The following is an 18693-nucleotide window of genomic DNA, read 5'->3' as shown; positions in this document are numbered from 1 at the left end:
ATAGATAGATAGATAGATAGATAGATAGATAGATAGATAGAAAGATATAGATAATATGTGTATATATACACACACACATATACACATACATACAAAGAAAGGAGAGAGAGAGAGAGAGAGAGGTGGGGGGAGGGGATATGAAAATCAATCCCAGGAAGGAAAGGCATTAGCAACTGGAAAGAACTGGGAAGCATCTCCTGCTTTAGGTGGGCTATTATCTGAGTCTCAAAGTAAACCAGGCAAACTAAGAGATAGAGGAAAGGGATCAGAGCCTTCCAATCAATACATTATTTTCACAGCTCCTTGATTCAACCTTTGTTAACATAACCAATTGCCTTTCCTAAATTATCAGTGCACAATTTTGGCCTTGGATTACTACCATTGCACCACTCGTCCTCCATCCAATAATATGGTTTCCTTCTATCACTAAAAGACAAATGGAAGAAAAGGTTTCTCATTGATATATGATGACAAATCTGCAAACCTGGTAGAGAGAGAAAGCCATATTGAATCAGCTCCTGCTTCAAATACTTGGCCAGTTAGCACTCTCACACTGTTGTTCTTGGCTGCAGAAAGCAGTGATCTTAAAGCAGACATGTTCAAACAGAGCACGATATTAATAATTTGGTGGTCATTGAGCCAGGATGAAGAACAGTATGAGGAAAGAGTATTTGAGACTACTCCCAATGGAAAGGAAAGTACTGATGTGAAGCAACATATGCCATCGGTCAAGATTTCAGTTTTTTCCCCTGACAACACACGTAACATAACATTGAACATCTGTGTTCTGTGAGGCCCCGAGTGACTCTGAGTCCAGAAGCATCTGACAACTTATGGAGTCTTTTCTGATCACTACTGTTTGGCAACTTGACAAAGCATAGTTCAGTTGTGTGGTTCTTAATGCTCTTCTTCCTAAAAAGAGCTTTTGAAAGAAAAGAGAGAGAGAATGTGGAGTACAGATTATACTCTTACTACATTGTAATTTTTGTCTACTTATATTTGGTAACATTCATTAGATATAGGCATATTCCTTTAAGTTTATATGTAAAAACTAGCTTGTTGGCTGTGCCAGCAGTCTTGAACAAGTCCAAAGGAGAACATGATTCTGGCCTTTAAGAAAATGAAAAAAATTAATTTGAAAACCACAAATAATTTTTATAGCAAAAAAATAGAAAGTTAAAAAAGGAAATCTATTTGAGAAACAATTTTATTGAGTAAATAGTGAGATAAAGTCAGAAATTTAAGAAAATACTTATTGAATTAAAATGCAGCATTACTGTTTGATTAGCTTATTTTAAACATACTTTTCTTGATATCAGCAGAACAGCTTTAAAAACACTAAGTTTGCCTTTAAATCTTCTTTGATATTTTCTCTGAATGTGGGCAAATGGGCTGAGTTCTGCATATGGGCTTGCATATGTATGTACTACACACACCCTCCTTCATTTGCATTGTATAATTGGTTCTTAATTTGGCCTCCCAGTTGTTCATTATCCCAACACCTCCTTGATAACTACAATTTCTCTTTCCTACTGCAAAGAGATCCCTGTGACATCTCAGATGCTTGAGAAATGGAATGTGCTGGTTAACCAGGTCCACTCAAAGTCTAGAAAGTGATCTCATGCAGAGAAAAATGAGCAGAACTGGGAGAACATTGTACACTGTAATAGCAATATTGTACAGTGATCAGCTGTGAAAGACTACTCTCAACAAGACAATGCAATGATCTGGGACAATTCTGAAGGACATGTCAAAGAATATCCTCCACCTCCAGAGAAAGTACTGTGAAATCAGATGCAGATCAAAGTATACTATCTTCACATTAATTTATTTACAGTTTTATTTGGGGGTTTTGGCTTTATATGAGTATTCTTTCACAACAATGGCCAATATGGAAGCATATTTTCCATGATAATACATGTGTAATCCGGATCAAATTGCTCACCATTCTTGAGAGGAGGGAGTGAAAAGAGGGAGGAAGAGAGGGAGGGAGACAATTTGAATCTAATACTTTCAGTATATATATGTTGAAAATTGTTATTACATATAATTGGGAAAATAAAATATCTTTAAAAAAAAGAAAGTGATCTTAGATACCTCATAGACTTACTCTACAACGAGGACACTCTCTATGTACGATGAGCTCTTGCTTTTTCTTGTTTGCTCTTAGTTTCATCTCTTTGCTTTTCCAATCTTCTCAATTCTTCTCTACTAATGCAGGCATTCCTGAAAGAGCTTTTGGGTTTTTTCCCCCTATTGCACTGCATTGCCCTATCTTCAGCTCTTTCTACCTTTTCTTGCTTCTTTGAAGCAATGACTTTATTTCCTTCTTGTCTTTAACATCTACCATTGACAAACATCCTTCCCCATTTGCTCTGTTAGTGGTAGACAATAAAACAGAGGTTCTTAACTTTTTTGTGGGTCCTAGACCCTTTTGACATAATCCCTCCTCAAGAGCATTCTTAAATACATTTTAAACCCCATGTGATTATCAAGGTAACAAATTATGTTGAAATATGATTTTTCAATTATTTTTATTTTTTAGTTCATGGATCCAATGCTAAGAAACTTTGTACTAATATGTAGAGATTTCTGGTTTCTCATACACCAATTAATAAGCATTTATCTCTACATACTCTGCAATTTTACTAATGATAACAGTTGAGAATCAAGTTATGGAAAAGTAGAGTTTTATTACTAATGTCAGGTTGGACAATGCTTGAGTTAAAATACTATTTGATTATATTTGTAGGTCTGAATGATTTTAGTTACCTTCACACAAATTGTTTTGAGCTGTCAATATATGTGGGCTGTGATAAATATCCTCATGAAAGTGACCTACCTGAAGAATGGGAGAATAATCGTGAATCTTTGATAGTGTTTATGGAACAGGTAAGAAATTATTTTTAAATAGCTACTAAGTACAAACAGATAGCAATTGTCCTTAAGTGAAGGTAACTTTACCATCTGAGTAGCTAATAGGCAACTAATGACTCAAATTTATACCAAGGTTGTACCATTAAACATTTGGTACCTTAGGCCAGTGAAGTCAAACTCAAATACAAATGGTGGACACTAACTGTACAGAAGGATCCCTGTGAGCCTTATGTTGACTTAGAAAATAAGATATTCTTATATTCTATTATATTTTTACTAATCTTGTTAAATATTTCCTCATTGCATTTTAATCTAGTTTGGCCACACTTGGGAATGTTGTGGGACACATGGACTGGGTATTTGATGCCTCTACTTTAGACCTGAGATGAGGTCTTAAAGAAGAAAAAAGTAAAGTATGGACTAATAAAAATTTTGAAAGAAAAGACTTAAGTGTGAACATATTCTACATTGCTGATAATTTTATTTGACCCAAAAAGAGATTGTCTACTTTTATTACAGTGGATTACAGAGTGTGAAAATCTCACACAAGAAATCCTGCATCATTGTTTTCTTGATAAAACAAGGACTTTCCTGTTCATACTTAAGTGGTTCCTCCCTAAATCCTGTCCTTCTGATAACAGACATTGTATTGTCAGAGTGATATCAAATGTAAATATTAATAATAACAATTATGTCTAGTAGAAGTAGCATGGGATTAAGTCAAGAACATTTATGTTCATTTTCCAGTGCTGCTACTTACTAACTGTAATACTCTGGGCAAATTATTTTGCCTCCTGACCTTTATTTCCCTTATTTGTAAAATGAGTATGAATCTGGTTGAATAAGACATTTGATGATCTATTTGTATTGTTGTTAGCTTTCTTGGGCCCCGTTAACTATTCACTCCAGCTGGAAAACTGTTTTGTTAAAAAATTTTTTTCATCAGAAAAGACCAAAGGAGACCCAATTTAAGATTTCGTTCACCTGGAAAGTCTTGAAAACAGAATTATAGACTGTCAAAGATGCTTATGAGGCCCTCAAAAATTATCTAGTCCAAGCTTTTCAGTTTACATATTGTGGAAACTGAGTACTAGAAAGATATTAATTATTCAAACTCATTCAGCTCATAAGTGGAAGGACTGGTATTAAAATACAAGTCTTGAGCTGAAGTCTAGTGCTTTTTTGAGTAGAAGTAGTTAAGTAAGCAGTTGATAGAGTTTTAAACTTAGAATGAGAAAGATCCGAGTTCAAATATGGCCTTAGATATCTACTAGCTATATGACCCCACAAAAGTCACAGATTTTATATATACTTTTGTAAATATATAATCTGTTTATATAAATTTGTTATATATATTCACATATATATTTTATTTGATCTTCAAAACAACCATGTGAAGTACATATAAATTGTGTTTTGTAAACCTTGAAAATTTATATGCTGGACCATTAAATAATATCATTGGATTTTCTGCAACTTCCCCCAGAGTCGTCTTATCTTCTTTATAGAACAACTGAGCTCTCATTGGCAGAAGTCTTGCTTTTTCTCTATCACTTTTCCTAGCACAAATACAGGAGTCAGCTTGATTCTTTTCCCTGCCCTGGATTCCTTTCATGTTGGGAAATGCTTTCATAGATTTCCTTCCAGTCTGTTTTTAATTGCAAGCATTTATTCAAAAAGAAGAGAAAAAGAGAGCTAGCCAGCATTGACAGAAGAAACCTTACCTTTCTGAAAATAAGTCACATTTTGACAAGAAAATGTTTTAAGCAAATAAATAGCGAAGAAGTTTCTTTTGTAGCAGATGAAATAGGATGGACATCCTACCAGAGAAAAATTTCTGGTGTATATGCAATAAGATTTCACAAGGAAATATGAATTTAAAGTCATATAACCACCTTTGGAAACATACTGAAAACTTTACATAACACTGACTCCATTTATGAAGCTTAACCACATACGGAAAACTAATTGAGGGCACTAATGATTCAATCATCTATTTTAATTGCTTGATTTATCACGAAATAAATGCATTTATGTGTGATTCACTAAACTTTACATAATTTGCCATTTCAAAAACATTTACCAGTGCCATATCATTGGTTTTTTATTACTATCTAGATATGAAAAAAAGCATGTTAGGGGAAGAAGTTGGGAAGTAGGTAGTATAAGAGAGCAGCTAGGTATGGAGGTGCATGCCTATAATCTTTGCTACTAGATTGACACTGGTGCATTGCGTGAACTCAGGAGTTCTGAAGTACTGAAGGGCTAAAGCAAATCAGCTGACCACATTAACTAGTGGAACCAATATGGTGTACCCCTAGGAGCCGGGAGCCACTTAGCTGCCTATGGAGAAGAGAACCAGCCCTGGTTAGAAAATGAGCTGTTCAAAGGTTCCATACAAATCAGTTTTGGGTTTGGGCTCTTAAGAGGATGCTGTACTCCCAACCTGGCTGAGATAAGGAGACCCAGTATCCAACCCCTACCTCCCCCCCAAAAATTAGCACTGACTTTTGAGTCAGAAAACCTGGTCTATTAAATCCTAGAACTGCTGTTTAATAATTCTGTGTTCTCAAAAAAGTCATGTAATCTCTTTGGACCTCAGTCTCCCTTAATAAAATGAAGAAGGTTGGTCTAAATTGTTTATAAGGGCTCCTAATGCTATCTCTAAATTCTGTGCTTTCCAGAGTACCTTATAGTATATTAAGATAGTCTTTTGTGTTTAATATAGAAATAGACAAAGTACTCTGGCCATTCATTGCTCACAGACAGCCTAGGACAAGGAGAATCAAGATGTGGAAGCAAAAGTGACCTATTTTGAAGGTGATGGGAGGTAGAGATTGGGGGGAAAGGACCACTATTGGGAGCCCATGTTTCTAGCACTGGGGGAAAGCCCTGGCTAGGAGCCTGTACAGAAACCTTTCAGCATCACTGCTTTGAACTAGATGAAGGATTCAGGGACCTAAATGGTATAGTCCTTTTTTCAATCCATAGGTCTCTTGGAAGTTACAAATTGGGTAGTTGAGATAATATTTATAAACCACTGGGAAAACTTAAAAATGCCATGTAAATATATTTTATATGCTAAATAAGTAAATTATTATCAGTACCACTGAATTAAGACTTTCATTGCCCTCTTAAGAGTTATGGAACTCAAGTCAAGCACTTCAAAGAAAGCTGATTCTAGAAATTCTCACTATCCTTCATTGGACACTGTGAGGAGCAAGGAGTTTACAGTGGAATGTATTATTCCCCCAGCCCACACAACTTGCTCCCTGGGGCTCTGTTCTGCCCTCAGGTTGAGTTGAATAACAGACCAGATGTCTTAAAGTATTTACAGGGCTCTGATGTGGAAGAAGGATTAGACTTGTTCTGCTTAGCCCCTGGAGGAAGAACTAGGAGCAGTAAATGGAAGTTACTGGGTCCAAGGAAAAGAAAAAAAAGTAAAAACCTTATAAATAATCCACAAATGAAATAGGCTGCTTCTGAAGGCAGTGCATTTCCACTGACTTAGAGGTCTTCAAATAGAGATTTGGGTGACCACCTGTCAGAGATCTTGAGGAGAGGGTAGTGATTCAGGCACATATTGGAGTGAATGGACTCTTAGGTTCCTTTCAAATATAAGATTGTGAGAGTATTTTTCAAGTATAGTCATAAAATCTAAGTTAACTCCCTTTAATTAGAGGTCTAAGATGCCATTTACTTCCACCTAAAGTTGACCAAGGGGAAGCGAGGTAGCACAATGGATTGAACACTCGACTCCGAGTCAGAAAGACCAGAGTTCAAATTTGACCTCAGACAATTAATAGCTATGTGGCCCCAGTTAAGTCACTTAACCCTGGTTGCCTCAGTTCTTCATCTATGAAGTAAACTGAAGAAGGAAATGGCAAACTACTCCAGTATTTATGCCAAAAAAACTTTAAATGGGATCATGAAGAATCGGACATGATAGAAAGGACTAAACGGCAACAACAAAATATGACCAATAATCACCTCCAAAAAAAAGAAACAGTCATCCAGCTTTTGATAGAAGACTCCATCCTCCAATGAGAGGGAACCTTGAGATGTAGTTGGTTCCTTTTTGTAATCATTGTTTTTGTTTAATTCTACTGATTTTAAATATTTTAAAGTATTTTTATATATTTATGTATTTATTATTTTTGTTTTATTTTATTTATATTTATAGATTTACATATTTTACGTATTGAATATTTAAACTTTTTACCAGTAGTTATAGATTATGGAATTTTAAAGGCTAAAAAGCACCTTATAAAAATAGTTGGCTGAAACCAACTTATTTTTATAATAGTTTTAAAGAAGTGTTTTTTGATATGTATTATTTTTTTACACAACCAAAATTCATCCAGTATCTCATCTTACTCCCTCTCCCAGAGAGACATTTCCTATAAAAATTTTACTATAATGACAAAGAAGAGGGGGAAAATCAACAAAACTAAGCAATATATTGACACATAAAAATATGTGCAATCTACTGCATTTGTGGACATCTGCAAAGGCTTGAAGTGTGAATATATTCTCATATCTCTTCTTTTGAGCCATTTTTCTTCTTTGTCATTTTTCAATATTCTCTTTTTTGGTGCGTGTGGTTCCTCTTTCTGTTTCATTGCTTCATTCATTGTATATATTGTTTTCTTGGCTCTATTTCCTTTACTCTATTTCAGTCATTAAGATCTTTCCATGCTTCTGGAACTCCATTTGTTTTATTAAAGGAGAAATGGAAGCCAAGATCAGTGAAACCCTTTGTCTAAGGATTCACAAAGAGAACCAAACTTTTAGTTTATTAGATTTTGTTTACTCCTTGCCATGTTTGTGAAGACTTAGGGAAAGAGGGAAGATTTAACAAAACTAATTCCTTTAAATCTTATTCATTTTTCCAGTTTCAAAGCATGTTACTCCTAACATAAGCTTAGGTGTCCTTTATAACTGTTGTGTGGCTATTCAATTTTAATATCTTACAAAGTGAATATTTTGCTTTTAGTTACAGTGCAAGCAAACTGATACATGACCTTAACAGAAATAAGAGAGTATTTTTAAAACCAACAATTCAGGAATATACTAAGAATAAGTACCAAGTCTTTTGAACTGATGTGACCATGTGAAAATTCTTAGCAGTGATTAGTCTTTAATTATCTCATAAATTATCATAAGTTACACAAACAAAACAAATGAAAGCAAGATTAGAAGGAAAGCAGAAAAAAGGTTGCTTTTTAAAAGTATCTCTGTTAAGGACTAATTCTCCACTATATAAAAAACCAAGTCAAATTTTTAAAAATAAAAGTAATTGTGCATTTGACAAATGGTCAAAAGATATGAACAAATAGTTTTCAGATGAAGAAATCAAAGCCATATATAGCCATAAGAAAAAAATGCTTCAAATCACTCGATTACAGAAATGCAAATTAAAACAATTCTGTGGAACTACTTTATACCTATCATATTGGCTATTATGACAGAAAAATTTAAGACTAATACACTGTTGGGAGAGTCTGATCCAAACATTCTGGAAAACAATTTGAAACTATGCTTATAAGACTTTAAAATTGTGAATACCTTTTGAGTCATCAATACTGTTACTAGGTCTGTGTCCCAAAGAAGTCCCCCCTAAAAAAAGGGGGAAAGGGACCTATTTGTACAGAAATATTTATTGCAGTTTTTTGTGGTAGCACAGAATTGGAAATGAAGCGGCTATCCAAATAGCGGGAAATGGCTGAATAAGTTGTGAAATATGATAGTTATGGAATACTATTGTGCTACTGGAAAAGACAAGCAGAATGATTTCAGAAAAATCTGGAAAGACTTACATGAACTAAGGCAAAGTGAAGTGATCAGAATGTAAAGAACATTGTACACAGTGACAGCAATATTTCCTGATGAGCAACTGGGAATGACCTAGATATTCTCAGTAATGGAGTGATCCAAAATAATCCCAGAGACTCATGATGAAAAATGTTATCTGCCTTCCAAGACAGAAATAATGGTGTCTGAATGCAGACTGAAATATACTATATTTTGTTTTCTTTATTCTTTTTTTTTTAATTTGAGTTCTCTTCCACCAAATCACTAATATGGAAAAATGTTTTACATAATTACACATGTAAAGTCTATATCAAATTGCTTACCATCTCAGGGAGGGAGGAGGGCAAAAAAGAAAGGAGGGAGATTCAGAAGAAGAGAGGGAATTTGGAACATAAAGCTTAAAAAAGTTAAAAAAATTGTTTTGACCTATAGTAGGGGGAAAATAAAATATTATTTTTAAAAATGTTATAGGTTGAAACATTTCCTTTTATATTTTAGAAATTAATTTATGATTTTGTGTTAAGCTATATGACTTTATAATTGATAAACATAATATATAATTTTTTAATTGAACAGGTGCATCGTGGTATCAAAGGCATAGTAAGAGACACACATGGTAAAGGAATTCCAAATGCTATCATTTCTGTGGAAGGTGTCAACCATGATATTCGAACAGGTACCCCCCCTATATGTGTGTGTGTGTGTGTGTGTACATATATGTGTATAGATATATACATATATTTATAAACCTTGTCTTCCATTAAAATATGCAATTTTCACAAAAGTATAATTGTGCTAAAATAATGAAAAACAAAATTTGTAGTGAGTAAAATAAATACCAAATGAATTCTCCTTTTCTCTTCCCCACTATTATATTCCATTTTGGCCATCCCAAGGTGATTTTCTAGGCTCTTGTTGATTTGTCTTGCTTCCTTCTTTGAAGATAGGAAAGGAAGAAAAGATGGAGGATTCATCAAAAGATTTATTGAGCACTTACTACAAAATAACAATTTGTGCCAGGAAATCCATGTGCATATGTACAACTGTTTGTATATTTAGTCAAATAACAAACATGCATGTTTCACATACAGTATATGCATGTTGTATTTAAATGTATAATTATATATTTATTTCTGCCTACACAAATACACATGTAAACATGCATTGTATACAGATAAGACTTATTCATATACCTGCTTCCCCAACTAGACTGTAAGAAATTTATAATCTTAGAAAGATAAAGATTTTCTGTGTATGTGGAAAAGAGAACTAAACATATAAGACTTCATGGGGATTAATACCACACAATAATTAATGAGGAGGAGGACTAGGATCACAATAGACTGAGGAAAAGTTGGAACTAGAACTGGGCTGTAAAGAACACCTAGACAAGAAGGAAAGACAAAAGGGAATGGTGTGAGCTGAGACATGGAGGTATACTCTATGTTCAGGACAAGTAAACGAATTTACTCAAGAGAAGGATTTCTGGGAGAGGCTAGAAAAATATGTTATGGCTTGATAGTAGAGAGATCACCATAGAATCATAGATTTAAAGTTAGAAGGGACCTTAGAGACCTTAAGTGTGAGACCATCTATTTTCTAAAAAATGGGAAACCACTGATTTTCTTTCTTTTTCTTCCTTCTTTCTTCCTTTCCTTCCTTCCTTCCTTCCTTTTTTTTAGCATAAGGATGACATTGTGAAAGTCATATTCAAGGATGACTCAAATGGCTACATTGTGTAGGATGGAACAGAGCAAGGGAGACAGTTACAGACACTTTAGGACCAAGTAAATTTATTGTGGTTTGGATTTCAGTGAATTATCAAATGTCATTTCTATTTAAATATAGAGTTAGAATCCTTTTATAACACTGTTACTAAGCCATTGTGATTTGCAGAGAGCTTAAATCATTTGTCCAAGGTCACCCAGCTTGAATCTAGGAGGGTATTTCCAACCTGGTTCCTTCCTGTTATATAGTAGATACTTGATCAATATTTTTCACTTCATTAATTATCTCATTTGATGCTGAACAAACTCTGCGAGATAAATAATACAGGGATTTTTAGATAAGGAATTGAATGCTTGGAGAGAGTAGTTTAGTAACTTGCGGATATTAGAGGCAGAATTCAAATTCAGATCTATTCCAACTTCAAGTCTAGCATTTCTCCGCCACACCATGTAACCAACATGGGAAAAAATTCATCAGGTTTTAGGAAAATAGTATTATGCTTTACTAATTGAACAGACTTCTTTAGAAGAGGAAAAACAGCAAAAATAAACTAAATCTTGAGCCTCTTTACTGAAAAACAACAGATTTGGGGTTAGAGGGCTAGATTTTAATCCCATTTCTTCCAGTTACTACTTGTGTGACACTATAAAAATCACTCAGAATCTTTCAATGTCAGTTTCCTCATTTGAGGGGAATGGGCTAGATAAATGCTCATACCCCATTCCTATTCTAAATCAGTGGTATATAAATCTGGGAAAAATAGATTATCATCAGAATGAGGAAAGCCTTGAATGCCAGGCAAAAGAGCTGACACTCTCTGAGATGATATGCAGCATCTTTGATTTTTTTTTAATGAATGCATGTATGTTTCATTTTCTTGATTTTACTTTATTAGAAGCTGGGGCTAAAGGGCATATGAAAGCTTATGATGTAGAGATGATGCATTGAGAAATGCATATGGAAAAGTGTCTGATGAATACAAAAATTGGATCATCCAAAAGTTTTCTAATGGGATTCACCATTTGCCATGTGCAGTTCTAAGCCTGAAGACACTGTTTTCACAACAGGGTACAATTTCAGAATGACCTCCATTATCTTATTAACTCTTTTATTTTGAACAAAAGATTTTTGCCTTTAGGGAGAATGGAAGTAGAACTAGCACCCTGATTTACTCAAATTCTCAATCAGTCAAGAAAAAGAATTACTAATTATTAATAGTCATAGGTTTAGAGTTCAGAAGGAGCTTAGAGATTATCTATTCCAAATTCCTAATTTTATGGATGAGGAACCCAAGGTTCAGAATGAAATTACTTACCCAAGGTCACATGGAAACTAGGTTAAAAAAGCTGACATTTGAACTTAAATTTCTATGACTCCACATATAACACTCATCTTATTACAATTCAAAAATATGTAGCATGGAATAAATAAACTAATTCTGTGTTATCTCAAACTCAGACATGTTTTGACTTTTTTAAAAGAATTTTTAAGAGTTAGGCAAGGGGGTGAGTAATATGAACTTATGATTTCATTGGTGTAGAGATTCTCAATGGGAAAATTCCTTTCACTAATGTAAATAAGTAATTCTAAATTAATTTAGTTTGAGAGAGTTGCTTGGAGCACTGACTGTTTAGATAACTTACTCATAATCACCCACCTGGTATTTGTCAGAGATGAGTCTTGAAACTGCCTCTGTAGCTGACCTTTTATCCTCTATGCACCCTGCCTTTCTCTGTTGTGATTTTTAAAAAATAAAATAAGCTTTCATAAAAACCTGATGATGTAATATTTATCAACCAGTAATTATTAAATGCCTATTTTGTGGCTCCTCCAAAGATAAGGATAAATTAAAGGGCATAGCAATGCATTTTTAGAACAAAAGTCTGAAATAGCATGATAAGCTACTGTGTCCACTTTATGCCTTGTACATGGCTATTCAGGTAATTGTTGAATTGATTTGATTGAAATGCTTAGCTTTTAAATATTAAATAAAAATTAGCTATCCATTTATGAAATGAAATTATGAAATGAATAGAAGTTCAGAAAGAAATGGAAAGTACTGCTTCCTACCTTGCATACCTTGAATATCAGGATTTTTAAGCTTCATGGAAAGCAAAACAGGTTTGAGGGTCATATGGGCTATATTACACATACTTTACTTAATACACTGTGAATCTTAGACATCTGTCATTAAGGGGACATATTAGATGAGCTAATAGGAAAATTATTTCTCTTTCCTTTTTTGGTCATTTTTTCTATAAATATTTTCTCAGCATATTTGCTTAACGGATGCATTCTGTAATTTATGCACATCACTGAATTCTATGTGTTTTATGGTTTTTAAAAGCTCAACATAAGCTTTGCATTTATATTAATTTCTGTTCTAGGCTTATGTGAGCTAACAAGTTTCATTTCATAAGAGATTTTTGCATTAAACAAACTGAAGGCTTTTTAAAAATAAAATTTCCTTTTATCTCTGAGATGTCTTCCAACACTAAGATTCTGTGGTTCTCTGTTTTTCTTTTTTAATCTGGATAAAATGAACACCAGAAAGATGATCCACTCAAGGTCACAAAGGTGATCCAGGACCTTAATCTAGATTTTCTTACTTCAAGTGTACTACTCATTCGATTATAATTTCATCCATATACCCATTCCATTTTTCCTCCTCTTTAGGATTTTGCATAGAATCATAAAATCTAAGTGCTGGGAGAAACTTCACAGGCTATCATGTCCAACTTCTATCTGAATGAAGATCCTAAGAATACCATATGATGATGAAAGAGGTGGGGAAGGAGTTGAAATTCTGTCTCACATGATAACAATTCATGAAGTGAGAAGGAAAGAAACATGGAGGAAGTGAGAGGGATAGGCATCTCATATGCCCCCTAAATCTTCTCTTCACCAGACTAGTTGTCCCCATTCCTCAAATGTATCTTCACTCAGCCTGAACTAGACATACTTGTCCATCCTAATTGATGTCCTCTGGACACTTTCTAGTTCATCAATATCCTTTCTAAAATGTGGCACTCAGTGCAGAACGCAGCATTCTAGATATGGTCTTATCAACTCATAAACACAGGGAGTAGTGAAGAACCAGTTAAATGGCAAACAAGTGGGAGAGATATATAGTGAGAAAAATTCCACAAAAAGTTAAATAGAGAACTTGGATTGAATTTGAAACATAGATGGAATTAAGATGGATGGAGAGAAAGAAGTTGGACATTTCCATCTGGAAGAATAGTCTCTACAAGGGTTTTGTTGCACTTTTAGCAACTACAGACTATTTTTTTGGTTTGGTGTTGTGAATACCACCCATGGTTAAGACACAGGGAATCCACTGTTCTACAAAGTTGACAACTTTTTACAAAGTATTTTTAGAGCCAGAATATTGAATACTTTCTCTCCACAGAACCACAAATACACCAGAATGACATTTTAAAGAAAAGCCTTGAAGTCTCATTTTACTTAAGTGCTGCTTTAAGGATAGATTAGGTCTCTAGCATGTGATACACTTTTGTAGCCAGAGGATCTGAGTTCAAATCCCTATTCTGATTATTATTTTCTGTGTAACCTTGGGAGAATCAGTGACATGTCCTGAGCCTCAAATTGGGCATTTATAAGATGAGAATGTTGGGCAAGAGGGTCTCTGATGTCTTTCCTAGCTCCTGAGTTGTGGCCTTGTGGTCCTGTGTTAATGCAGAGGGAAAAATAAGCAGTAGAAAATGTGATATACTGAACTTCTTAGGTTAAATAGCCTCGCTGATAGTTGTTATAGTACTAGTAATAGTCACTGTTATCATCGTTATCGTAGTACTATTATATAATGCTTTATGCTTACAAAGTAGCTTATATAAAAATTATTTCATATATACACATTTTATTATTAAGTCTGTGAGATAGGTAATAAAGGCATTTATAGATAACATATATATTTATTTTTATTTGTTATATATTTATTTATATTATATTATTTGTTATATTTATATTATTATAATATGTAATCTATCAGAATATATTTATATTATTTATTTATATATGTATTATGTGTTTATATGGGTAAATACATATATGTGCATATGCATGCACATATGCACATACATATGCACATGTGAATGCTAAATAGAGGAGGGAGGAGAATAGAGAGGGAGGGAGGAGAGAAAAAGTGGTGGTAGGAATAGAGGATGAGATATGAAGGAAGACCCAAACTCTAACCCTGCCTCAGAAAATTACTGGCTCTTTGACCCAGAGAAGGTCAGCAAATCACTGTTTGCCCCAGTTTCTTCATTTATATAACAGACATAACCAGTAGTGCCTACTTTCTAGGGTTTCTATGATGATCAAATGAGATAACATATGTAAAGCACTTTGCAAACCTTAAAGCATTCTATAAATGCTTATTGTGGTTATTATTGTTATCCATCATTTCTATTTGAAAGATGAAGAAACTGAGGCTAAGGGAAATGAAGTGACTTGCCCACAATCCCACAATAAAATAATTGGGCTTAAATCCTAGCCTTCTTAATATCAAGGCAATTCTCTTTCCACCATACTACCCATCGCCTGTGATAATGAGGAGTAGAAGAAGCTATTATTGTAGGAATGAGAAAATTCACCTCATGTGAAATACTAAGATGGTCCATTCTCCCCTTGGTTTCCACTTTAATGATGTAATCTCTGCCCCCCAATAACAAGATAATAGATCAAGAGCCTTTTGGAAATGATCAATTCTATGCACTAGCTCTAGCAGGTGGAAAGGCATTGAATATGGACTCAGCAAAGGTTGATTGTTGGACATATGGGGATCTGCCTGGTTATTTTTAAAGAAGATCATTACTAGAAGGTTGACTATGAGGTGATGAATTCCTTTGATCATGGCATCTCATGGAAACCACCTGCTAAAGGGTGGAGGGTCACAATGTACATCTGTCCACAGAAGGATGTCCACAAGAATAAAATCACAGATGCTGAAAGAAGCATGACTGGGAATGTGGAGAACTATTGACACATGAGTTTCAAGGATTTGATGGATTATATTTACTCCCATACATTTTAATTTAGACAAATTATTTTTAAAAGGGTAGTTTTTAAGGGCAGATAGGTGGCTCAATGGATAGAGAGCTAAGCCTAGAGATGAGAGGACCTTGGTTAAAATGTCCTGGCCTCAGATATTTCCTCTCAATGAGACCATGGCAAAGTCACTTGACTTCCATTGCCTAGCTCTTCCCACTCATGCCTTTGAATTAATACCCAATTATTGATTCTATAACAGAAGGTAAGGGTTTAAAAGTAAATAAATAAATAAACAAAGAAGAGTAGTTTTCTACAGACAGCTCCCATAATAGTCATTATTAATCTTTGCTGAAAGAATTTGTGGGGTGCCCTTTCTCATATGGAGTGAGCTCACCTTCTTTCCTCATCTCCCCCTCCTTTCCCTCTTCTGATTATGTACCTATGGATTTTCTAATGGTAGCAGCTAACTAGCACATAATGGCTCAGTTGGTGATTTATTCACATTAAGCTCTATTTGTGACTGGATGGTCCAAAAGTACAGTGGAAATGGAGAAGGAGCTTCAAAATACTTTCATAACAATGCCACATCCAGAGCTGCTTTCTAGAATTTCCGTTAGATCTCATTTCTTTGTTGTTATTGCTAGTTTTTGTTTCTGACTCGCGGTTGTATAGTCCCTTCCACACATGGAATTTTTCCTAATAGGATTTTCTAGGCATGATGTTTCTCACACGCCACGCAGACCTGCTGATTCCCATAAACGCCTAACCTAAAGGGCGCAACTGTAATGCATGGCCTTTACCTCTCTGGTGGGAAGATAATGGCCAGTTAGGATGTAATTCTCATATCAAATCCTCAGAATAGCTTTGATGTGACTTTTGATATGTGTGAAAACCCTGTATTTTCACCTAAGTGAGAAATGAGGCATAGTCTTGAAAAACTGTCAAGAGACATTTATTTCTGTATTTGAGTGCATTGGCCTCCTGGGTGTACTTCAGACCTTCAAAAAAGGTGTGATTCTGTTAGTATGGACCTTTCTCCTTCTAATATAAATACGTCCTCCGACCTCCTCAAGCCCCCACTACCACCACCCTTTAACACATGGTCTTCCTGAGCTGGATGTAACTAAAAAGAAAACAACAACCTTCTGGGACTGAGCCTTTCTGAATTTAAGCTAGTCCTTAATTGTCAGACACAGCCTATTGAATATGGACCTGTATTTGAAGTCTTTCCCATGTGGAAGCACAAGCCCACATTTAGAGTCCAATGATAAAGCTTCTGGAGGAGCCTAGAGTTATATATAAGTATAGATTAGCCTGGGTGTCAGTTTCTAGTTAGGTTAGTCTTCAAAATGGAATATTTTGTCTAAACACTTCTATTAAACAACTCCCCTTCAAAAACATATCTAAGACATTAGAAACAATATCATTGAGAACCCACGGAATGTCATTGTTTACCATCCCCAACAAATTATTTTTAACAGTGATATCATGTTGCCATTAATAAAGGCACTTAAATTCCATATTCTTTCTCTCTTGTCCCCTATAAATAAACAGGATTTTATGTCTGACTACAGTTCATGGAGACTAAGGAATAAATACAGAAAAGAAAAAAATGCATTGCTTTGGACTCTAGTAATTTGTAACTCAGGAATAGTATGCAAAATTCTTCAGCAAAACCATTTCTGTAAAATGAGAGAAATAATACTTGTAATGTCTTTGGCTACTTCACAGAGTTCTTTGGAAAAAAACCCTTTGTCAGCTTTAAGGTACTATATAAATGTGAGCTGCTGATATAAGAAGTTCAAAATTAGTGACGTCATGTTAATGTCATGTTTATGATATAGTATAGAAATTCAAGCCTGGATTGGATTATAATTTTTCGTAAATTTGCCACATTTTATTTAGTAATACATGCTAAGATGTCAGTGTATAAAATATACAGCACTTGATGGCAATCAAATATTTTTTAAATGTCATATTTTAGATTTGCAGACAGCTTCTCTGTGCCCTAAAGCCTTTCCCAACCCACCAACTTGAATTTGTAGGGGGAATTTCCTCCTCTAGAAGTTCTGTACTCCAAAGAAATCACATCCAAATAAAATTAAACAGCTCCTTTATCTCCAGGATAGCTATATCAAAGACAACTATGGAATTGGGAGAACAAAAATGCTCAGCTTAATTTTTCCAGTGCCAATTCCTCTTAGGTGTCTGGCTTCCAGATGGACATGACACACCAGTTTCTGTTTTCTCACCCAAGTTCTAGTCTTATTTCCCCAGCTTCCTCCTGTATATTTCCACTTGGATGTGTCACTCATCGCCTGAAGTACCTGTCCAAAACTGAAGTCATCAATTTCTCTTAGGCAGCTTTCCCTCCCTTCTCCCTTGCCTCCTGCTGTAGTCACTCTCTCAGTAACCTAGACTTTTTAAAATTGGTGTCATCTGGGACTCAAAAAATTATAGAATTTGACTTAGATGGGATTTCAACCACCATCTAGTTCAACTCCTACATGAAAAGAATCTCCACTGTAATATATCTAACAGATGGTCATCTAGCCTTTGTTTGGAAGACCTTCAAAGAAGGAAAAACCCACCATTTCTGAAGGCAACCCATTCCACTTTTAGACAACTTGAATTGTTGGCACAGTAGATAAACTATTCAGCCCTGGAGTCAGGAAGGCCTGCATTCAGACTCTAGCTTTGTAACTCTGGGTACTTAACACTGTTTGCCTCAATTTCTTCATTTTAAAATGATCTGGAGAAGGAAATGAAACCACTCCAGTATTTTTGCCAAGAAAATCCCAAATGGGATCACAAAGAATCATAAACAACTGGAACAATTCTACAACAATTGTTAGATGTTATCCTCACATTAATGCTAAATTTCCCACTTTACAACTTCCACCAATTGTTACTGATTCTACTCTCTGTGGTCAAATGGAACAAGATTAGTATTTCTTCTACATGAGAGTCCTTCAAAATTTATGAACATAGCTATCATATTCCCCTGAGCCTTCTCTTCTCCAGGTACAATACATCCAATTCCTTCAACTCCTTCTACTCCATCACACATCTAATCAATTGCTAAGTCCTATAAAAATTTTCCTTTCCAGTATTTCTCTCATCTGTTGATTTCCATCCATTTCTACCACTCTTATCTTGTGCCTTTTCTCGTCATGCCTGGACTATTGCAACAGCTTTCCTAATTTTAGACTTTTCTCTCTGAAATTCATCCGGCATTTCCACCACCAGACCAAACATATA

The 18693-nt window shown here is 34.8% G+C and overlaps 1 protein-coding gene across 1 annotated transcript in view; it reads left to right on the top strand.

Moving 5' to 3' along the window:
- CPXM2 (carboxypeptidase X, M14 family member 2) overlaps positions 1-18693 on the top strand; it is a 210541-nt gene that overhangs the window by 190107 nt on the left and 1741 nt on the right. The window contains exons 12-13 of the mRNA XM_044662618.1: positions 2753-2892; positions 9268-9367. Of these exons, the coding sequence (XP_044518553.1) occupies positions 2753-2892; positions 9268-9367 (240 nt within the window). The remainder of the gene's footprint in view (positions 1-2752; positions 2893-9267; positions 9368-18693) is intronic.

Source organism: Gracilinanus agilis, chromosome 2, assembly GCF_016433145.1.
Source record: "Gracilinanus agilis isolate LMUSP501 chromosome 2, AgileGrace, whole genome shotgun sequence".
Taxonomy (NCBI): Eukaryota; Metazoa; Chordata; class Mammalia; order Didelphimorphia; family Didelphidae; genus Gracilinanus; species Gracilinanus agilis.
The sequence above is the reverse complement of the archived record's forward strand: the minus strand, read 5'-3'. Positions and strand labels throughout refer to the sequence as shown.